Source organism: Coturnix japonica, unplaced genomic scaffold (assembly GCF_054131305.1).
Source record: "Coturnix japonica strain WE unplaced genomic scaffold, WE-NBRP24 Scf050, whole genome shotgun sequence".
In the NCBI taxonomy this organism is placed as follows: domain Eukaryota; kingdom Metazoa; phylum Chordata; class Aves; order Galliformes; family Phasianidae; genus Coturnix; species Coturnix japonica.
In genome coordinates, this window is record NW_028188953.1 from 1,545,377 (window position 1) to 1,570,460 (window position 25,084).

General features: G+C 56.1%; 1 protein-coding gene across 1 annotated transcript in view; it reads left to right on the top strand.

The window, feature by feature from the left end:
• Positions 1 to 25,084, top strand: part of SYNGAP1 (synaptic Ras GTPase activating protein 1) — a 104,439-nt gene that overhangs the window by 32,409 nt on the left and 46,946 nt on the right. Inside the window, exons 4-6 of the mRNA XM_085532662.1 lie at positions 10,939 to 11,036; positions 14,730 to 14,851; positions 22,510 to 22,663. Coding sequence (XP_085388788.1) covers positions 10,939 to 11,036; positions 14,730 to 14,851; positions 22,510 to 22,663 — 374 coding nt within the window. The remainder of the gene's footprint in view (positions 1 to 10,938; positions 11,037 to 14,729; positions 14,852 to 22,509; positions 22,664 to 25,084) is intronic.

Genomic DNA, 25,084 nt, shown 5'->3' on the forward strand with positions numbered 1-25,084 from the left:
GCTGGTTATGGGGTGATATGGGGCTGGATGTGGGGCTGGATGTGGAGCTGGTTGTGGGGTTATATGGGGCTGCATGTGGGGTGATGTGGGGTGATGTGGGGCTGGATGTGGGGCTGGTTGTGGGGTTATATGGGGTTGGTTATGGGGATGGTTATGGGGTGATACGGGGTTATATGGGGCTGGTTATGGGGTGATGTGGGGCTGGATGTGGGGTTATGTGGGGTGATGTGGGGCTGGTTATGGGGTGATGTGGGGCTGGGTGTGGGGCTGGTTATGGGGCTGGATGTGGGGCTGGGTGTGGGGCTGGTTATGGGGCTGGATGTGGGGTGATATAGGGCTGGGTGTGGGGCTGGTTATGGGGTGATGTGGGGCTGGTTGTGGGGTGATATGGGGCTGGATGTGGGGCTGGTTATGGGGTGATGTGGGGCTGGGTGTGGGGTGATGTGGGGCTGGGTGTGGGGCTGGGTATGGGGTGATGTGGGGCTGGGTGTGGGGTGATGTGGGGTTGATGTGGGGCTGGTTATGGGGCTGGTTATGGGGCTGGTTATGGGGTGATGTGGGGCTGGATGTGGGGCTGGATGTGGGGGTGGATGTGGGGTTATATGGGGGGATAAGGGGCTGGATGTGGGGCTGGGTGTGGGGCTGGGTGTGGGGTGATGTGGGGCTGGTTATGGGGTGATATGGGGGTAGATGTGGGGCTGGGTGTGGGGCTGGTTATGGGGTGATGTGGGGCTGGGTGTGGGGTGATGTGGGGTGATGTGGGGCTGGATGTGGGGCTGGTTATGGGGCTGGTTATGGGGTGATGTGGGGCTGGATGTGGGGGTGGGTGTGGGGTGATATGAGGGTGGTTATGGGGCTGGTTGTGGGGTGATATGGGGTTATATGGGGATGGTTATGGGGCTGGTTATGGGGTGATATGGGGTGATATGGGGCTGGGTGTGGGGCTGGTAATGGGGTGATGTGGGGCTGGATGTGGGGGTGGTTATGGGGCTGGGTGTGGGGCTGGGTGTGGGGCTGGTTATGGGGTGATGTGGGGCTGGTTATGGGGCTGGATGTGGGGTGATGTGGGGCTGGTTGTGGGGCTGGTTATGGGGTGATGTGGGGCTGGATGTGGGGGTGGGTGTGGGGTTATATGGGGGGATAAGGGGCTGGATGTGGGGCTGCTTATGGGGCTGGATATGGGGTGATGTGGGGCTGGATGTGGGGCTGCTTATGGGGCTGGATATGGGGTGATGTGGGGCTGGATGTGGGGCTGGGTGTGGGGCTGGTTATGGGGTGATGTGGGGCTGGGTGTGGGGTGATGTGGGGTGATGTGGGGGTGCATGTGGGGCTGGTTATGGGGCTGGTTATGGGGTGATGTGGGGCTGGATGTGGGGTGGGTGTGGGTGATATGGGGTGATATGGGGCTGGGTGTGGGGCTGGATGTGGGGCTGGGTGTGGGGCTGGTTATGGGGTGATATGGGGCTGGGTGTGGGGCTGTTTATGGGGCTGATTGTGGGGTGATATGGGGTGATATGGGGCTGGGTGTGGGGCTGGGTGTGGGGTGATGTGGGGTGATGTGGGGCTGGTTATGGGGTGATGTGGGGCTGGTTATGGGGCTGGATGTGGGTGATGTGGGGGTGATATGGGGATGGTTATGGGGCTGGGTGTGGGGCTGGGTATGGGGCTGGTTGTGGGGTGATATGGGGCTGGTTATGGGGCTGGTTGTGGGGTGATATGGGGCTGGTTATGGGGCTGGATGTGGGGTGATATGGGGCTGGTTATGGGGCTGGATATGGGGTTATATGGGGCTGGTTATGGGGCTGGTTATGGGGTTATATGGGGCTGGTTATGGGGTTATATGGGGCTGGTTATGGGGTTATATGGGGCTGGTTATGGGGCTGGATGTGGGGCTGGTTATGGGGTCAGTTATGGGTCTGGGGGGTGGAGTTATGGGGGGCAGTTATGGGGTTTGGGGGTCAGTTATGGGGTCACTTATGGGGTTTGTGGGGCAGAGTTAATAGGGTCAGTTATGGGGCTTAAAGGGGGGACAGACTTAATGGGGTCAGTTATGGGGTTTAAGGGGGGCAGAGTTAATAGGGTCACTTATGGGGTTTAGGGAGCAGTTATGGGGTCACTTATGGGTTTAAGGGGCAGTTATGGGGTCACTTATGGGGTTTGGATGGCAGTTATGGGGTCACTTATGGGGGGCAGTTATGGGGTCACTTATGGGGTTTGGATGGCAGTTATGGGGTCACTTATGGGGGGCAGTTATGGGGTCACTTATGGGGTTTGGATGGCAGTTATGGGGTCACTTATGGGGGGCAGTTATGGGGTCACTTATGGGGGGCAGTTATGGGGTCACTTATGGGGTTTGGGGGGGGGATGCTGGGATGTTTTTAGGGTGGGGAGGGGGAGAGTATCTGGGGCGACCCCATAAATCACCCCCACCCCATAACACCCCATAGGGGCACATAGGGGGTCTATGGGGCCAGCAGCCCCCTACCCCCCATAGCAGCCCTATAACCCCATATGGGTCCCTCTATAGGGTCCTATAGGGTCTCTATGGGGCCAGCAGCCCCTATAACCCCATAACCCCCCTCCCCATAAGACCCCCTACATCCCCCCATAGCAGCCCTATAACCCCATAGGGCCCCCCTATAGGGTCCCATAGTGTCTCTATGGGTTCAGCAGCCCCCCTACCCCCCATAGCAGCCCTATAACCACACCAGACCCCATCTATAGGGTCCCATAGGGTCTCTATGGGGTCAACAGCCCCTATAACTCCATAGGGCCCCCTATAGGGTCCCATAGTGTCTCTATGGGGCCAGCAGCCCCCTACCCCCCATAGCAGCCCTATAACCCCATATGGGTCCCTCTATAGGGTCCTATAGGGTCTCTATGGGGTCAGCAGCCCCCCCTCACCCCATAACCACCCCCCCCATAAGACCCCCTACATCCCCCCATAGCAGCCCTATAACCCCATAGGGCCCCCCTATAGGGTCCCATAGTGTCTCTATGGGGCCAGCAGCCCCCCTACCCCCCATAGCAGCCCTATAACCCCATAGGGCCCCCTATAGGGTCCCACAGTGTCTCTATGGGGTCAACAGCCCCTATAACCCCATAGGGCCCCCTATAGGGTCCCACAGTGTCTCTATGGGGTCCCCCCCTACCCCCCATAGCAGCCCTATAACCCCATAGGGCCCCCTATAGGGTCCCATAGTGTCTCTATGGGTTCAGCCCCCCTATAGGGTCCCATAGTGTCTCTATGGGTCCAGCCCCCATATAGGGCCCCATAGCAGCCCTATAACCCCATAGGGCCCCCCTATAGGGTCCCATATTGTCCCTATGGGGTCCCCCACTGACCCCATAGCAGCCCTATAACCCCATATGGGTCCCCTATAGTGTCTCTATGGGGTCCCCCCCCCCGACCCCATAACTCCCCTATAACCACACTATGCCCCCCCTATATGGTCCCATATTGTCTCTAGGGGTCCAGCCCGCATATAGGGCCCCATAGCAGCCCTATAACCCCATATGGGTCCCCTATAGTGTCTCTATGGGGTCAGCCCCCCTATAGGGTCCCATATTGTCTCTATGGGGTCAGCAGCCCCCCTAACCCCCATAGCAGCCCTATAACCCCATATGGGTCCCCTATAGGGTCTCTATGGGGCCAGCCTCCCTATATGGTCCCACAGTGTCTCGATGGGGTCCAGCCCCCCTATAGGGTCCCATAGTGTCTCTATGGGGTCCAGCCCCCCTATAGGGTCCCATAGTGTCTCTATGGGGTCCAGCCCCCCTATAGGGTCCCATAGTGTCTCTATGGGGTCCAGCCCCCCTATAGGGTCCCATAGGGTCTCTATGGGGCCAGCCCCCCTATATGGTCCCACAGTGTCTCTATGGGGTCCCCCCCTGACCCCATAGCAGCCCTATAACCCCATATGGGTCCCCTATAGTGTCTCTATGGGGTCCCCCCCCCCGACCCCATAACTCCCCTATAACCACACTATGCCCCCCCTATAGGGTCCCATATTGTCTCTATGGGGTCAGCAGCCCCCTACCCCCCATAGCAGCCCTATAACCCCATATGGGTCCCCTATAGGGTCTCTATGGGGTCAGCCCCCCTATAGGGTCCCATAGGGTCTCTATGGGGTCAGCAGCCCCCCTACCCCCCATAGCAGCCCTATAACCCCATAGGGCCTTCCTATAGGGTCCCATAGTGTCTCTATGGGGTCCAGCCCCCCTATATGGTCCCATATTGTCTCTATGGGGCCAGCCCCCCTATAGGGTCCCATAGTGTCTCTATGGGGTCCAGCCCCCCTATAGGGTCCCATAGTGTCTCTATGGGGTCCATCCCCCCTATAGGGTCCCATAGTGTCTCTATGGGGTCACCCCCCGTATAGGGTCCCATAGTGTCTCTATGGGGTCCAGCCCCCCTATAGGGTCCCATAGTGTCTCTATGGGGTCCAGCCCCCCTATAGGGTCCCATAGTGTCTCTATGGGGTCCAGCCCCCCTATAGGGTCCCATAGTGTCTCTATGGGGTCCAGCCCCCCTATAGGGTCCCATAGGGTCTCTATGGGGTCAACAGCCCCTATAACCCCATAGGGCCCCCTATAGGGTCCCACAGTGTCTCTATGGGGTCCCCCCCTGACCCCATAGCAGCCCTATAACCCCATATGGGTCCCCTATAGGGTCTCTATGGGGTCCCCCCCCCTGACCCCATAGCAGCCCTATAACCCCATAGGGCCCCCTATAGGGTCCCATAGTGTCTCTATGGATCCTGTCCCCCTATAGGGTCCCATAGTGTCCCTATGGGGTCCCCCCCTGACCCCATAGCAGCCCTATAACCCCATATGGGTACCCTATAGTGTCTCTATGGGGTCCCGACCCCGTAACTCCCCTATAACCACACTATGTCCCCCCTATAGGGTCCCATAGGGTCTCTATGGGGTCAGCCCCCCTATAGGGTCCCATATTGTCTCTATGGGGTCAGCAGCCCCTCTACCCCCCATAGCAGCCCAATAACCTCATAGGGCCCCCTATATGGTCCCATATTGTCTCTATGGGGTCAGCCCCCCTATAGGGTCCCATAGTGTCTCTATGGGGTCCAGTCCCCCCCAACCCCTATAGCAGCTCTATAACCCCATATTGCCCCCCCTAGAGCGTCCCACAGTGTCTCTATCGGGTCACCCCCCCTATATGGTCCCACAGTGTCTCTATGGGGTCCCCCCCTGACCCCATAGCTCCCCTATAACCCCATAGGGCCCCCCTATTGGGTCCCATAGTGTCTCTATGGGTTTAGCAGCCCCCCTACTCCCCATAGCAGCCCTATAACCACACCAGACCCCCTCTATAGGGTCCCATAGGGTCTCTATGGGGTCAACAGCCCCTATAACCCCATAGGGCCCCCTATATGGTCCCATATTGTCTCTATGGGGTCAGCAGCCCCCCTACCCCCCATAGCAGCTCTATAATCCCATATGGCTCCCTCTATAGGGTCCTATAGGGTCTCTATGGGGTCAGCAGCCCCCCTCACCCCATAACCCCCCTCCCCACATAAGACCCCCTACATCCCCCCATAGCAGCCCTATAACCCCATATTGCTCCCCCTATTGGGTCCCATAGTGTCTCTATGGGTCCAGTCCCCCTATAGGGTCCCATAGTGTCTCTATGGGGTCCAGCCCCCCCATAGGGTCCCACAGTGTCTCTATGGGGTCTAGCCAACCCCTACCCCCCATAGCAGCCCTATAACCCCATATGGGTCCCCTATAGGGTCTCTATGGGGTCCCCCCCCCTGACCCCATAGCAGCCCTATAACCCCATAGGGCCCCCTATAGGGTCCCATAGTGTCTCTATGGATCCTGTCCCCCTATAGGGTCCCACAGTGTCTCTATGGGGTCAACAGCCCCTATAACCTCATAGGGCCCCCTATAGGGTCCCATATTGTCTCTATGGGGTCACCCCCCCTATAGGGTCCCATAGTGTCTCTATGGGGTCCATCTCCCCCCTACCCCCCATAGCAGCCCTATAACCCCATAGGGCCCCCCTATAGGGTCCCATAGTGTCTCTATGGGGTCCATCCCCCCTATAGGGTCCCATAGTGTCTCTATGGGGTCCAGCCCCCCTATAGGGTCCCATATTGTCTCTATGGGGCCAGCCCCCCTATAGGGTCCCATAGTGTCTCTATGGGGTCCATCTCCCCCCTACCCCCCATAGCAGCCCTATAACCCCATATGGGTCCCCCTATAGGGTCCCATAGTGTCTCTATGGGTCAAGCCCCCCCCCCCAACCCCCATAGCAGCCCTATATCTACACCATACCCCCCCTATAGGGTCCCATAGTGTCTCTATGGGTTCAGCAGCCCCCCTACCCCCCATAGCAGCCCTATAACCCCATAGGGCCCCCTATAGGGTCCCATAGTGTCTCTATGGGGTCAGCCCCCCTATAGGGTCCCATAGTGTCTCTATGGGGTCCAGCCCCCCCATTAGGGTCCCATAGGGTCTCTATGGGGCCAGCCCCCCTATATGGTCCCATAGTGTCTCTATGGGGTCCATCCCCCCTATAGGGTCCCATAGTGTCTCTATGGGGTCCATCCCCCCTATAGGGTCCCATAGTGTCTCTATGGGTCCAGCCCCCCTATAGGGTCCCATAGGGTCTCTATGGGTTCAGCGCCCCTATAGGGTCCCATAGTGTCTCTATGGGTCCAGCCCCCCTATAGGGTCCCATAGTGTCTCTATGGGTCCAGTCCCCCTATAGGGTCCCATAGTGTCTCTATGGGGTCCATCCCCCCTATAGGGTCCCATAGTGTCTCTATGGGGTCCATCCCCCCTATAGGGTCCCATAGTGTCTCTATGGGTCCAGCCCCCCTATAGGGTCCCATAGTGTCTCTATGGGTCCAGTCCCCCTATAGGGTCCCATAGTGTCTCTATGGGGTCCAGCCCCCCTATAGGGTCCCATAGTGTCTCTATGGGGTCCAGTTCCCCTTATAGGATCCCATAGTGTCTCTATGGGGTCCATCCCCCCTATAGGGTCCCATAGTGTCTCTATGGGGTCACCCCCCGTATAGGGTCCCATAGTGTCTCTATGGGTCCAGCCCCCCTATAGGGTCCCATAGGGTCTTTATGGGGTCAACAGCCCCTATAACCCCATAGGGTCCCCTATAGGGTCCCATATTGTCCCTATGGGGTCCCCCCCTGACCCCATAGCAGCCCTATAACCCCATATGGGTCCCCTATAGGGTCTCTATGGGGTCAGCCCCCCTATAGGGTCCCATAGGGTCTCTATGGGGTCAGCAGCCCCCCTACCCCCCATATCAGCCCTATAACCCCATATGGGTCCCCTATAGGGTCCCATAGTGTCTCTATGGGGTCAACAGCCCCTATAACCCCATAGGGGCCCCTATATGGTCCCATATTGTATCAATGGGTCCAGCCCCCATATAGGGCCCCATAGCAGCTCTATAACCCCATATGGGCCCCCCTATAGGGTCCCATAAGGTCTCTATGGGTCCAGTCCCCCTATAGGGTCATATAGGGTCTCTATGGGTCCAGTCCCCCCATAGCAGCCCTATAACCCCATATAACCTATATAGGAGCCCTATAACCCCCCTATAGGGTCCCATAGTGTCTCTATGGGGTCAACAGCCCCTATAACCCCATAGGGTCCCCTATAGGGTCCCATATTGTCCCTATGGGGTCCCCCCCTGACCCCATAGCAGCCCTATAACCCCATATGGGTCCCCTATAGGGTCTCTATGGGGTCAGCCCCCCTATAGGGTCCCATAGGGTCTCTATGGGGTCAGCAGCCCCCCTACCCCCCATATCAGCCCTATAACCCCATAGGGCCCCCTATAGGGTCCCATAGTGTCTCTATGGGTCCAGCCCCCCTATAGGGTCCCATAGGGTCTTTATGGGGTCAACAGCCCCTATAACCCCATAGGGTCCCCTATAGGGTCCCATATTGTCCCTATGGGGTCCCCCCCTGACCCCATAGCAGCCCTATAACCCCATATGGGTCCCCTATAGGGTCTCTATGGGGTCAGCCCCCCTATAGGGTCCCATAGGGTCTCTATGGGGTCAGCAGCCCCCCTACCCCCCATATCAGCCCTATAACCCCATAGGGCCCCCTATAGGGTCCCATAGTGTCTCTATGGGGTCAGCCCCCCTATAGGGTCCCATAGTGTCTCTATGGGGTCCAGCCCCCCCATTAGGGTCCCATAGGGTCTCTATGGGGCCAGCCCCCCTATATGGTCCCATAGTGTCTCTATGGGGTCCATCCCCCCTATAGGGTCCCATAGTGTCTCTATGGGGTCCATCCCCCCTATAGGGTCCCATAGTGTCTCTATGGGTCCAGCCCCCCTATAGGGTCCCATAGGGTCTCTATGGGTTCAGCGCCCCTATAGGGTCCCATAGTGTCTCTATGGGTCCAGCCCCCCTATAGGGTCCCATAGTGTCTCTATGGGTCCAGCCCCCCTATAGGGTCCCATAGTGTCTCTATGGGTCCAGTCCCCCTATAGGGTCCCATAGTGTCTCTATGGGGTCCAGCCCCCCTATAGGGTCCCATAGTGTCTCTATGGGGTCCAGTTCCCCTTATAGGATCCCATAGTGTCTCTATGGGGTCCATCCCCCCTATAGGGTCCCATAGTGTCTCTATGGGGTCACCCCCCGTATAGGGTCCCATAGTGTCTCTATGGGTCCAGCCCCCCTATAGGGTCCCATAGGGTCTTTATGGGGTCAACAGCCCCTATAACCCCATAGGGTCCCCTATAGGGTCCCATATTGTCCCTATGGGGTCCCCACCTGACCCCATAGCTGCCCTATAACCCCATATGGGTCCCCTATAGGGTCTCTATGGGGTCAGCCCCCCTATAGGGTCCCATAGGGTCTCTATGGGGTCAGCAGCCCCCCTACCCCCCATATCAGCCCTATAACCCCATATGGGTCCCCTATAGGGTCCCATAGTGTCTCTATGGGGTCAACAGCCCCTATAACCCCATAGGGGCCCCTATATGGTCCCATATTGTATCAATGGGTCCAGCCCCCATATAGGGCCCCATAGCAGCTCTATAACCCCATATGGGCCCCCCTATAGGGTCCCATAAGGTCTCTATGGGTCCAGTCCCCCTATAGGGTCATATAGGGTCTCTATGGGTCCAGTCCCCCCATAGCAGCCCTATAACCCCATATAACCTATATAGGAGCCCTATAACCCCCCTATAGGGTCCCATAGTGTCTCTATGGGGTCAACAGCCCCTATAACCCCATAGGGCCCCCTATAGGGTCCCATAGTGTCTCTATGGATCCTGTCCCCCTATAGGGTCCCATAGTGTCTCTATGGGGTCCATCCCCCCTATAGGGTCCCATAGTGTCTCTATGGGGTCCAGCCCCCCTATAGGGTCCCATAGTGTCTCTATGGGTTCAGCAGCCCCCCTACCCCCCATAGCAGCCCTATAACCACACCAGGGTCCCCCCTATAGGGGTCTTACCCCATATGGGTCCCCCTATAGGGTCCCACAGTGTCTCTATGGGTCCAGCCCCCCCTATAGGGTCCCATATTGTCCCTATGGGGTCAGCCCCCCCTGACCCCATAACTCCCCCTATAAGACCCCCTTCCCATCCCCCATAGCAGCCCTATAACCCCATATGGGTCCCCTATAGGGTCCCATAGTGTCTCTATGGGGTCCAGCCCCCCCATAGGGTCCCATATTGTCCCTATGGGGTCCATCCCGTCCCCAACCCCCATAGCAGCCCTATAACCACACCAGACCCCACTATAGGGTCCCACAGTGTCTCTATGGGTCCATCCCCCCTATAGGGTCCCATATTGTCCCTATGGGGTCAGCAGCCCCCCTACCCCCCATAGCAGCCCTATAACCCCATAGGGCCCCCCTATAGGGTCCCACAGTGTCTCTATGGGGTCCCCCCCTGACCCCATAGCAGCCCTATAACCCCATATGGGTCCCCTATAGTGTCTCTATGGGGTCCAGCCCCCCCATAGGGTCCCATATTGTCCCTATGGGGTCAGCAGCCCCCTACCCCCCATAGCAGCCCTATAACCCCATATGGGTCCCCCTATAGGGTCCCATAGTGTCTCTATGGGTCAAGCCCCCCCCCCCAACCCCCATAGCAGCCCTATATCTACACCATACCCCCCCTATAGGGTCCCATAGTGTCTCTATGGGTTCAGCAGCCCCCCTACCCCCCATAGCTCCCCTATAACCCCATAGGGCCCCCTATAGGGTCCCATAGTGTCTCTATGGGGTCAGCCCCCCTATAGGGTCCCATAGTGTCTCTATGGGGTCAGCAGCCCCCCTACCCCCAAAGCAGCTCTATAACCCTATAGGGCTCCCTATATGGTCCCATCGTGTCTCTATGGGGTCAACAGCCCCTATAACCCCATAGGGCCCCCTATAGGGTCCCATATTGTCCCTATGGGTCCATCACCCCCCCCTACCCCCCATAGCAGCCCTATAACCCCATATAACCTATATAGCAGCCCTATAACCCCCCCATAGGGTCCCATAGTATCTCTTTGGGGTCCAGCCCCCCTATAGGGTCCCATCGTGTCTCTATGGGGTCAACAGCCCCTATAACCCCATAGGGCCCCCTATAGGGTCCCATATTGTCTCTATGGGGTCCAGCCCCCCTATAGGGTCCCATAGTGTCTCTATGGGGCTAGCCCCCCTATAGGGTCCCATAGTGTCTCTATGGGGTCAGCAGCCCCCTACCCCCCATAGCAGCCCTATACCCCCCCTATAGGGTCCCACAGTGTCTCTATGGGTCCATCTCCCCCCTACCCCCCATAGCTCCCCTATAACCCCATAGGGCCCCCCCATAGGGTCCCATAGTGTCTCTATGGGGTCAGCAGCCCCTATAACCCCATAGGGCCCCCCTATAGGGTCCTATAGGGTCTCTATGGGGTCGTTCCCCCCCCGACCCCCTATTCCCCTGTATCTGCAGATTACCACGGCGGCCGTTCGCGTCGTAAGAGCGTCCCCGGAGGCAAACAATACAGCATCAACATGGACGCACCCACAGCGCCGCCATTCAGGGCCTCGGTGAGACACAACACGCGTGTCGACACGCGTGTCGTCATGGTGACCCCGTCATCAACATACGTGTTGCCGTGGTTACCCCATAAGGAACATACGTGTTGTGGTTACCCCACCTTGAACACGCGTGTCGTCATGGGTACCCCGTCATCAACACGCCTGTTGCCATGACGACCCCATCATCAACATACGTGTTGCCATGGTTACCTCATTCTGGTCATACATGTTGTGGTTACCCATCCTGAACACGCTTGTTGCCATGACGACCCCACCCTGAACACGCGTGTCGGCATGGTGACCCCGTCATCAACATACGTGTTGCCGTGGTTACCCCATAAAGAACATACGTGTTGTGGTTACCCCACCTTGAACACGCGTGTCGTCATGGTTACCCCATCATCAACACGCTTGTTGCCATGGTTACCTCATTCTGGACATACATGTTGTGGTTACCCCACCTTGAACACGCTTGTTGCCATGACAACCCCATCATCAACACGCGTGTCAGCATGACAACCCCACCCTGAACACGCATGTCATCATGGTTACCCCGTCATCAACACGCCTGTTGCCATGGTTCCCCCATAAAGAACATACATGTTGTGGTTATCCCATCATGAACACGCCTGTTGCCTTGACGACCCCATCCTGAACACGCGTGTCGTCATGGTTACCCCATCATCAACATGCCTGTTGTCATGGTTACCCCCTTCTGGTCATATATGTTGTGGTTACCCATCCTGAACACGCCTGTTGCCATGACGACCCCACCCTGAACACGCGTGTCGTCATGGGTACCCCATCATCAACACGCCTGTTGCCATGACGACCCCATAAAGAACATACATGTGTGGTTATCCCATCATGAACATGCCTGTTGCCATGACGACCCCATCCTGAACACGCGTGTTGTCATGGGTACCCCATCATGAACACGCCTGTTGCCATGACGACCCCCTCCTGAACATACGTGTTGTAGTTACCCCACCTTGAACACGCTTGTTGCCATGACAACCCTATCATCATCACGCGTGTTGGCATGACGACACCACCCTGAACACGCGTGTCGTCATGGTTACCCCATCATCAACACGCCTGTTGCCATGATGACCCCATAAAGAACATATATGTTGTGGTTACCCCATCATGAACATGCTTGTTGCTATGGATACCCCATCCTGAACACGCTTGTTGCCATGGTTACCCCCTTCTGAACATACATGTTGTGGTTACCCCGTCATCAACACGCGTGTCATCATGGTTACCCCATCCTGAACACGCTTGTTGCCATGGTTACCCCCTTCTAATCATACATGTTGTGGTTACCTCATGCTTACCCCATTCTGAACATGCTTGTTGCCATGGTTACCCCATCATCAACACGCCTGTTGCCATGACGACCCCATAATGAACATACATGTTGTGGTTACCCCACCCTGAACACACGTGTAGTCATGGTTACCCCATCATCAACACGCCTGTTGTCATGGTTACCCCCTTCTGGTCATATATGTTGTGGTTACCCCATCATGGACACGCCTGTTGTCATGACGACCCCATCATGAACACGCCTGTTGCCATGACGACCCCACCCTGAACACGCGTGTCATCATGGGTACCCCATCATCAACACGCCTGTTGCCATGACGACCCCATAAAGAACATACATGTTGTGGTTACCCCACCTTGAACACGCCTGTTGCCATGACGACCCCATCCTGAACACGCGTGTCGTCATGGTGACCCCATCCTCAACACGCCTGTTGCCATGGTTACCTCATTCTGGACATACATGTTGTGGTTACCCCACCTTGAACACGCTTGTTGCCATGACGACCCCATCATCAACACGCGTGTCAGCATGACGACACCACCCTGAACACGCGTGTCGTCATGGTTACCCCATCATCAACACGCTTGTTGTCATGGTTACCCCGTTCTGGTCATACATGTTGTGGTTACCCATCCTGAACACGCTTGTTGCCATGACGACCCCATCATGAACACGCTTGTTGCTATGGATATCCCCTCCTGAACATACATGTTGCCATGACGACCCCATCCTGAACATACATGTTGTGGTTCCCCCACCTTGAACACGCTTGTTGCCATGGTTACCCCCTCCAACCCCCCCCCCCCTTGTTGCCATGGCGACCCCACTCCAGCCTGTCACGTGACCCCATCCCGGAAGTGGCTGTTGTCCCCCCCCCCCCCCCCCCGTGTTGCCATGGTTACCGTATTAACATCCGTGTTGCCATGGTTACCGTTGTCATGGTTACGGCTATTCCCCCCCCCCCGCCCCCTTGTTGCCATGGTTACGGCGCTGTCGTCACCGCTCCCCCGTCCCGCATGCGCTTGTTGCCATGGTTACCGCAGCTTCCGGTTACCGCAATTTCCGGTTGCCTCAAACTTCCGGTTATCGCAACTTCCGGTTATCGCGGTTTCCGGTTGCCATGGCTTCCGGTTGCCATGGTTTCCGGTTGCCATAGTTACCCCAGCTGAGCTCTCCATCCCCCTTGACCCCGAGTGACCCCGGCGTGTTCCCAACCCGGAAGTGCCCCTCCCAAACCGGAAACACCCCCTCCCAAACCGGAAGTTTCCCCCCCAATCCGGAAGTCCCCCCCTCCTCAACCCGGAAGTCCCCCCCCCAACCGGAAATACCCTAAACCGGAAGTACCCCCACCCAAACCGGAACTCCCCCTCCCAACCCGGAAGTCCCCATCCCAACCCGGAAGTACCCCCCCTCCCAACCCGGAAGTCCCCCCACCCAAACCGGAAATACCTCCCAAGTTCCGGAAGTCCCCCTATCCCAACCCGGAAATTCCCCTCACAAAACCGGAAGTACCCCCCCCCCCCCACAACCACACACACAAAACCGGAACTATCCCCCTCACAACCCGGAAGTGCCCCCCTCCCAACCCGAAAATACCCCTAAACCGGAAGTACCCCCACCCAAACCGGAACTCCCTCTTCCAACCCGGAAGTGCCCCCTCCCAACCCGGAAACCCCTCCCAAAACCGGAAGTACCCCCCCCCCCCACCCACCCACCCACACACACACAAAACCGGAAGTACCCCCCTCCGAACCCGGAAGTGCCCCCTCCAAAACCGGAAATACCCCACCCAACCCGGAAATACACCCCAACCAGGAAATACCCCTCCCTAACCCGGAAGTCCCCCCTCCCAACCCGGAAATTCCCAAACCGGAAGTCCCCTCTCCCAACCCGGAAATACCCCTAAACCGGAAGTACCGCCCCCCAACCCGGAAGTGCCTCATCCCAACCCGGAAGTGCCCCCCTCTCAACCCGGAAATACCCCCCCCCCCCCAACCCGGAAGTGCCCTCCGAACCCGGAAGTCCCCCCTCTCAACCCGGAAATACCCTCCCAACCCGGAAGTGCCCCCCCAACCCGGAAGTCCCCCCCCAACCCGGAAGTACCCCCCCCAACCCGGAAGTACCCCCTCTCCCAACCCGGAAATACCCCTAAACCGGAAGTCCCCCCACAACCCGGAAGTACCCCCTCTCCCAACCCGGAAATACCCCTAAACCGGAAGTACCCCCCCAACCCGGAAGTGCCCCCCAACCCTTCGCTCCCCCCCAACCCGGAAGTGCCCCCCCAACCCGGAAGTACCCCCTCTCCCAACCCGGAAGTACCGCCCCCCAACCCGGAAGTGCCCCCCCAACCCTTCGCTCCCCCCCAGCAAGGCTTCCTGAGCCGCCGGCTGAAGAGCTCCATTAAACGCACCAAGAGTCAGCCCAAGTTGGACCGGACCAGCAGCTTCAGGCAGATCCTGCCCAGGTTCCGCAGCGCCGACCACGACAGGTCAGACACACAGAGCGACCCATAGCCAGACCCATAGAGCGACCCATAGCCAGACCCATAGACCCACAGACCGACCCATAGTCAGACCCATAGATGGACCCATAGATGGACCCATAGCCGGACCCATAGTAGGACCCATAGATCCACAGCCCGACCCATAGTCAGACCTATAGCTGGACCCATAGCCAGACCCATAGAGGGACCCATAGAGGGACCCATAGATGGACCCATAGCTGGACCCATAGATGGACCCATAGAGGGACCCATAGATGGACACATAGAGGGACCCATAGATGGGCCCATAGAGGGACCCATAGATGGGCCCATAGAGCGACCCATAGCCAGACCCATAGATGGACCCATAGATGGACCCATAGAGGGACCCATAGATGGACCCATAGATCCACAGCCCGACCCATAGTCAGACCTATAGCTGGACCCATAGCCAGACCCATAGAGGGACCCATAGAGGGACCCATAGATGGACCCATAGAGGGACCCATAGAAGGACCCATAGAGGGACCCATAGAGGGACCCATAGATGGACCCATAGAGGGACCCATAGATGGACCTATAGCAGGACCCATAGAGGGACCCATAGATGGACACATAGAGGGACCCATAGATGGACCCATAGAGTGACCCATAGAGGGACCCATAGATGGACCCATAGATCGACCCATAGAGGGACCCATAGATGGACCCATAGAGGGACCCATAGATGGACCCATAGTGGGACCCATAGAAGGACCCATAGAGGGACCCATAGCCAGACCCATAGAGGGACACATAGATGGACCCATAGATGGACACATAGATCGACCCATAGATGGACCCATAGCCAGACCCATAGCCAGACCCATAACCGGACCCATAGCCAGACCCATAGCTGGACCTATAGTGAGACCCATAGCTGGACCCATAGAGGGAACCATAGAGGGAGCCATAGATGGACCCATAGATGGACCTATAGATGGACCTATAGATGGACACATAGATGGACCTATAGATGGACCCATAGATGGACACATAGATGGACACATAGATGGACCCATAGATGGACACATAGATGGACCCATAGAGGGACACATAGATCGACCCATAGATGGACCCATAGAGGGACCCATGGATGGACCCATAGATGGATTCATAGATGGACCCATAGAGGGACCCATAGATGGACCCATAGATGGATTCATAGAGGGACCCATAGATGGACCCATAGATGGACCCATAGAGGGACACATAGATGGACCCATAGATGGACCCATAGACGGACCCATAGATGGACCCATAGATGGACCCATAGAGGGACCCATAGATGGACCCATAGATGGACCCATAGATCGACCCATAGAGGGACCCATAGACTGACCCATAGCGGGACCCATAGATCGACCCATAGACGGACCCATAGATCGACCCATAGAGCGACCCATAGAGGGACACATAGATGGACCCATAGATGGACCCATAGATCGACCCATAGCCAGACCCATACATTGACCTATAGCAGGACCCATAGATGGACCCATAGATCGACCCATAGATCCACAGCCTGACCCATAGTCAGACCTATAGTTGGACCCATAGCCAGACCCATAGATGGACCCATAGATGGACACATAGACGGACACATAGAGGGGCCCATAGAGGGACCCATAGATTGACCCATAGACAGACCCATAGAGGGACCCATAGAGGGACCCATAGCAGGACCCATAGATGGACTCATAGACGGACACATAGAGGGACCCATAGATGGACACATAGAGGGGCCCATAGATGGACCCATAGCCAGACCCATAGCGGGACCCATAGAAGGACACATAGAGGGACCCACAACCAGACCCATAGAGGGACCCATAGATGGACCCATAGAGGGACCCATAGCAGAACCCAAGGGGACCCCCATAGGCAAACCCATAGGACCCCATAAGGGCATCCATATGACACCTATAAGGCCACTCATAGGACACCATAGGGGCACCCATAGGGACAACTATAGGACAACGTATATAGGGGAGGGGGAGTGGGGGGGGGGGGGGGGGGACATCTTATCCCCTATAGATGCTAATGGGGGGGTGGGGGGGGGACATCATGTCCCCTATGGATGTCAATAGGGACCATCAAACCCCCCCCAACCCCCCCACCCTGATCCCTCCCCCCACCTTAAGGTGCCAGCAAGGCCTCGCCCCCCTCCCCCCATATATACTCCCCCCATATCCCCCCCTATATCCCCCCCATATATGCCCCCCCATATCCTCCCCTATATCCCCCCCCATATCCCCCCCCATATCCCCCCCATCCCTTCCTATTCCAGCGTCCCCCCCCCCATTAGTTTGTATGGGATGACCCCCCCCTATATTTTGTATGGGGTGACCCCCCCCTATAGTTTGTATGGGGTGACCCCCCCCCATAGTTCATATGGAGTGACCGCCCCCCTATAGTTTATATGGTGTGATGGGTGGGTGGGTGGGTGTGGGGGTGTGTTAAGGGTCCCCTATAGCCCCCCCATACCCCCCCCCCATTAGCCCTGATTCTATCTCTCTCTATCACGACGGCCCGGACCCGCCCCCCTCAGGTCCCCAATGGACGCCCCAGGTACCCACCCCCCCCCCACCCCCACACAGACCCCACAACCCCCCCCACCCCCACACAGACCCCACACCCACCCCCCCCCCACTCACACCCACCCCCCCACACTCGCATGTCAGCACTGACCCCCCATTATGGGGGCACCCCAATAAGCAAAGACCCCACAAGACACCCCCAAACCCATCTGATGCCCCCAATCCTATAGCTCCACCCCTAACCCTATAGCTCCACCCCTAACCCTATAGCTCCACCCCTAACCCTATTAAATCCACCCCAACCCTATAGCTCCACCCTAATCCTATAGCTCCACCCCAACCCTATAGCTCCACCCCAACCCTATATCTCCACCCCAACCCTATAGCTCCACCCCAACCCTATAGCTCCACCCCAACCCTATAGCTCCACCCTAATCCTATAGCTCCACCCCAATCCTATAGCTCCACCCCAACCCTATATCTCCACCCCAACCCTATAGCTCCACCCCAACCCTATAGCTCCACCCCAACCCTATATCTCCACCCCAACCCTATAGCTCCACCCCAACCCTATATCTCCACCCCAACCCTATAGCTCCACCCCAACCCTATAGCTCCACCCCAATCCTATAGCTCCACCCTAATCCTATAGCTCCACCCCAATCCTATAGCTCCATCCCAATCCTATAGCTCCACCCCAACCCTATAGCTCCACCCCAACCCTATAGCTCCACCCCTACCCTATAGCTCCACCCCAACCCTATATCCCCACCCCAATCCTATTAACTCCACCCCAATCCTATAGCTCCACCCCTAACCCTATTAGCTCCACCCCTACCCTATAGCTCCACCGCAACCCTATTAAATCCACCCCAATCCTATAGCTCCACCCTGATCCTATAGCTCCACCCTAATCCTATAGCTCCACCACAATCCTATAGCTCCACCCCAACCCTATAGCTCCACCCCAACCCTATAGCTCCACCCCAATCCTATAGCTCCACCACAATCCTATAGCTCCACCCCAACCCTATAGCTCCACCCCAACCCTATAGCTCCACCCCAATCCTATAGCTCCACCCCAACCCTATAGCTCCACCCCAACCCTATAGCTCCACCCATAACCCTATAGCTCCACCCCAACCCTATAGCTCCACCCCAACCCTATAGCTCCACCCTAATCCTATAGCTCCACCCCAACCCTATAGCTCCACCCCAACCCTATAGCTCCACCCCAACCCTATATCCCCACCCCAATCCTATAGCTCCACCCCTAACCCTATTAAATCCACCCCAATCCTATAGCTCCACCCCAATCCTATAGCTCCACCCCCACCCTATATCCCCACCCCAACCCTATAGCTCCACCCCAATCCTATATCCCCACCCCAACCCTATAGCTCCACCCCAATCCTATATCCCCACCCCAATCCTATAGCTCCACCCAAATCCTATAGCTCCACCCCAACCCTATAGCTCCACCCCAACCCTATTAAATCCACCCCAATCCTATAGCTCCACCCCAATCCTATAGCTCCACCCCAATCCTATATCTCCACCCCAATCCTATAGCTCCACCCCAATCCTATAGCTCCACCCTAATCCTATAGCTCCACCCCTAACCCTATTAGCTCCACCCCTTTCCCCTTTAGCTCCACCCCTTCCCCTATATCCCCACCCTATTAGCTCCACCCCAACCCTATAGCTCCACCCTAATCCTATAGCTCCACCCTAATCATATAGCTCCACCCCAATCCTATATCCCCACCCCAATCCTATAGCTCCACCCCAATCCTATAGCTCCACCCTAATCCTATATCCCCACCCCAATCCTATAGCTCCACCCCAATCCTATAGCTCTACCCTAATCCTATATCTCCACCCCAACCCTATAGCTCCACCCCAACCCTATAGCTCCACCCCAATCCTATAGCTCCACCCCAACCCTATAGCTCCACCCCAATCCTATAGCTCCACCCTAATCCTATAGCTCCTCCCCAGTCCTATAGCTCCACCCCAACCCTATAGCTCCACCCCAACCCTATAGCTCCACCCCAATCCTATAGCTCCACCCCAACCCTATAGCTCCACCCCAATCCTATAGCTCCACCCCTTTCCCCTTTAGCTCCACCCCTTCCCCTATATCCCCACCCTAATCCTATAGCTCCACCCCAACCCTATAGCTCTGCCCCAATCCTATAGCTCCACCCCAATCCTATAGCTCCACCCCAATCCTATATCCCCACCCCAATCCCTTTATCCCCACCCTATTACCTCCACCCCAATCCTATAGCTCTACCCCAACCCCATTAGCTCCACCCCCAACCCTATTATCCCCAACCCTATAGCTCCACCCTAACCCTATTAGCTCCACCCCATTCCCCTTTAGCTCCACCCGTTCCCCTATATCCCCACCCTATTACCTCCACCCCCAACCCTATAGCTCCACCCTAATCCTATAGCTCCACCCCAATCCTATAGCTCCACCCCAACCCCATTAGCTCCATCCCAATCCTTTATCCCCACCCTATTAGCTCCACCCCAATCCTATATCTCCACCCCAATCCTATAGCTCCACCCCAAACCTATATCTCCACCCCAATCCTATAGCTCCACCCCAACCCTATAGCTCCACCCCAACCCTATAGCTCCACCCTAATCCTATAGCTCCACCCCAATCCTATAGCTCCACCCCAACCCTATAGCTCCACCCCCAATCCTATAGCTCCACCCCAACCCTATAGCTCCACCCCAACCCTATAGCTCCACCCCAATCCTATAGCTCCACCCCTAAACCCTATTAAATCCACCACAATCCTATAGCTCCACCCCAACCCTATAGCTCCACCCCTAACCCTATAGATCCACCCTAATCCTATAGCTCCACCCCAACCCTATAGCTCCACCCCAACCCTATAGCTCCACCCCTAACCCTATTAAATCCACCCCAACCCTATAGCTCCACCCCTAACCCTATTAAATCCACCACAATCCTATAGCTCCACCCTAATCCTATAGCTCCACCCCAACCCTATAGCTCCACCCCAATCCTATAGCTCCACCCCTAAACCCTATTAAATCCACCACAATCCTATAGCTCCACCCCAACCCTATAGCTCCACCCTAATCCTATAGCTCCACCCTAATCCTATAGCTCCACCCCAACCCTATAGCTCCACCCCAACCCTATAGCTCCACCCCAACCCTATAGCTCCACCCCTAACCCTATTAAATCCACCCCAACCCTATAGCTCCACCCCTAACCCTATTAAATCCACCACAATCCTATAGCTCCACCCTAATCCTATAGCTCCACCCCAACCCTATAGCTCCACCCCAACCCTAAATCTCCACCTCCAATCCTATAGCTCCACCCCAACCCTATAGATCCACCCCAACCCTATAGCTCCACCCCAATCCTATAGCTCCACCCAACCCTATAGCTCCACCCAACCCTATAGCTCCACCCCAATCCTATAGCTCCACCCCTAACCCTATAGCTCCACCCCCAATCCTATAGCTCCACCCCTAACCCTATAGCTCCACCCCCAATCCTATAGCTCCACCCCAACCCTATAGCTCCACCCCAATCCTATAGCTCCACCCCTAACCCTATTAAATCCACCCCAACCCTATAGCTCCACCCCAACCCTATAGCTCCACCCCAATCCTATATCTACACCCCAACCCTATAGCTCCACCCCAATCCTATATCTCCACCCTAATCCTATAGCTCCACCCCAACCCTATAACTCCACCCCAATCCTATAGCTCCACCCTAATCCTATAGCTCCACCCCTAACCCTATTAAATCCACCCCAACCCTATAGCTCCACCCCCAATCCTATATCTTCACCCCTTCCCCTATATCCCCACCCCATTAGCCCTACCCCAACCCTATAGCTCCACCCCAACCCTATAGCTCCACCCCAACCCTATAGCTCCACCCAATCCTATACCCCAACCCCATTAGTTTTACCCCCAATCCTATAGCTCCACCCCAACCCCATTAGCTCCACCCCAATCCTATAGCTCCACCCCCTTTATCCCCACCCTATATCTCCACCCCAATCCTTTATCCCCACCCCATTAGCTCCACCCCAACCCTATAGCTCCACCCCAATCCTATAGCTGCACCCCAACCCCATTAGCTCCACCCCAACCCTATATCCCCACCCCAATCCTTTATCTCCACCCTATATCTCCACCCCAATCCCTTTATCCCCACCCCCATTAGCTCCACCCCAATCCTATAGCTCCACCCCAATCCTTAATCCCCACCCTATATCCCCCCCACCCCCTTTATCCCCACCCTATATCTCCACCCCAATCCTTTATCCCCACCCCATTACCTCCACCCCAACCCTATAGCTCCACCCCAACCCTATTAGCTCCACCCCTAACCCTTTAGCTCCACCCCAATCCTTTATCCCCACCCCCTTTATCCCCACCCCATTAGCTCCACCCCAACCCTATAGCTCCACCCCCTTTATCCCCACCCCCTATAGCTCCACCCCAATCCTATATCCCCACCCCAACCCTATAGCTCCACCCCAATCCTATAGCTCCACCCCAACCCTATAGCTCCACCCTAATCCTATAGCTCCACCCCAACCCTATAGCTCCACCCCAACCCTATAGCTCCACCCCAATCCTATAGCTCTACCCCTAACCCTATTAAATCCACCCCAATCATATATATCCTATAGCTCCACCCCAACCCTATAGCTCCACCCTAATCCTATAGCTCCACCCCAACCCTATAACTCCACCCCAATCCTATAGCTCCACCCTAATCCTATAGCTCCACCCCTAACCCTATTAAATCCACCCCAATCCTATAGCTCCACCCCAATCCTATAGCTCCACCCCAACCCTATAGCTCCACCCCTTCCCCTATATCCCCACCCCCACCCTATATCCCCACCCGAATCCCTTTATCCCCACCCTATTACCTCCACCCCAATCCTATAGCTCTACCCCAACCCCATTAGCTCCATCCCTTCCCCTATACCCCCACCCTATACCCCCACCCCATTACCCCCCTTTACCCCCTATATCTTCCCCCATACCCCGTTCCCGCAGGGCTCGTTTGATGCAGAGCTTTAAGGAGTCCCACTCCCACGAGTCGCTGCTGAGCCCCAGCAGCGCGGCCGAGGCGCTGGAGCTCAACCTGGACGAGGACTCCATCATCAAGGCCGTGCACAGCAGCATCCTGGGGCAGGAGTTCTGCTTTGAGGTGGGTAATGACCCTATAATCCCATATACCCCATAACAACCCTAAAACCCCATAGCCCCATACACAGATATAGGGAGCATCCTGGGCCAGGAGTTCTGCTTTGAGGTCAGGAATGGCCCTATAACCCCATATACCCCATAACAACCCTAAAACCCCATAACCACATACACAGATATAGGCAGCATCCTGGGCCAGGAGTTCTGCTTCGAGGTCAGTAATGGCCCTATAACCCTATAACAACCCCATAACCCCATAGCACAGCCCTATGGGATCCCATAGGGTCATCCTGGGGCAGGAGTTCTGCTTCGAGGTGGGTAATGACCCCATAACCCCATAACAACCCCATAACCACATAACCACATAACCCCATACACAGATATAGGGAGTATCCTGGGGCAGGAGTTCTGCTTCAAGGTCAGTAATGGCCCCATACCCCATATACCCCATAACAACCCCATAACCACATACACAGATATAGGCAGCATCCTGGGGCAGGAGTTCTGCTTTGAGGTGGGTAATGACCCTAAAACCCTATAACCCCATAACACAGATATAGGGAGCCTATGGGTCAGCACCGACCCCATAACCCCATAACACAGCCCTATGGGACCCCATGGGGTTATCCTGGGACAGGAGTTCTGCTTCGAGGTCAGGAATGATCCTATAACCCCATAACCACATAACCCATAACCACATAACCCCATAGCACAGCCCTATGGGACCCCATGGGGTCATACATCCCCATAACCCCATACACAGCCCTATGGGACCCCATAGGGTCATCCTGGGGCAGGAGTTCTGCTTCGAGGTCAGGAATGGCCCCATAACCACATATACCCCATAACAACCCCATAACCCCATACATAGATATAGGGAGCATCCTATAACACAGCCCTATGGGACCCCATAGAGTCTTACATCCCCATAACCCCATACACAGCCCTATGGGACCCCATAGGGTCATCCTGGGGCAGGAGTTCTGCTTCAAGGTCAGTAATGGCCCCATAACCACCTAACCACATATACCCCATAACCCCATAACCACATAACCCCATAACCACATAACAACCCCATAACACAGCCCTATGGGATCCCATAGAGTCATACATCCCCATAACCCCATAACCCCATAACCCCATAACCCCATAACACAGCCCTATGGGATCCCATAGAGTCATACATCCCCATAACCCCATAACACCATAACCACATAACCACATAACCCCAAACCCCATAACCCCATACACAGCCCTATGGGAAACCATAGGGTCATCCTGGGGCAGGAGTTCTGCTTCGAGGTGGGTAATGACCCTAAAACCCCATAACCCCATAACACAGATATAGGGAGCCTATGGGTCAGCACCGACCCTAAAACCCCATAACACAGCCCTATGGGATCCCATAGAGTCATACATCCCCATAACCCCATAACACAGCCCTATGGGACCCCATAGAGTCATACATCCCCATAACCCCATACACAGCCCTATGGGACCCCATAGGGTCATACATCCCAATAACCCCATACACAGCCCTATGGGACCCCATAGGGTCATACATCCCCATAACCCCATAACACAGCACTATGGGACCCCATAGGGTCATACATCCCCATAACCCCATACACAGCCCTATGGGACCCCATGGGGTCATACATCCCCATAACCCCATACACAGCCCTATGGGACCCCATAGGGTCATACATCCCCAGCATCCCATAACACAGCCCTATGGGATCCCATAGAGTCATACATCCCCATAACCCCATAACCCCAAAACCCCATAACACAGCCCTATGGGACCCCATAGGGTCATCCTGGGCCAGGAGTTCTGCTTCGAGGTCAGGAACGACCCTAAAACCCCATAACCCCATAACACAGCTCTATGGGACCCCATGGGGAACAACCCACCCCTATGGGTCAGCAATGACCCCAAAACCCCATACATGTGTACGGACAGCACCCCAGAACACAGCACTATGGGAACCCATAGGGTCATACACCCCCAGCATCCCATAAACCAGCCCTATAGGACCCCATAGGGTCACCCTATTACCCCCCCTATGGGACCCCATAGGGTCACCCTATTATCCCCCCTATAGGACCCCATAGGGTCACCCTATTACCCCCCATATGGGACCCCATGGAGTGACCCCATTGAATCCCCTATAGGCCCCTATGGGGTGACCCCATTGAATCCCCTATAGGATCCCATGGGATGACCCCATTAAATCCCCTATAGGCCCCTATGGGGTGACCCCATTCAATCCCCTATAGGCCCCTATGGGGTGACCCCATAAATCCCCTATAGGCCCCTATGGGGTGACCCCATTCAATCCCCTATAGGCCCCTATGGGGTGACCCCATAAATCCCCTATAGGCCCCTATGGGGTGACCCCATAAATCCCCTATAGGATCCTAT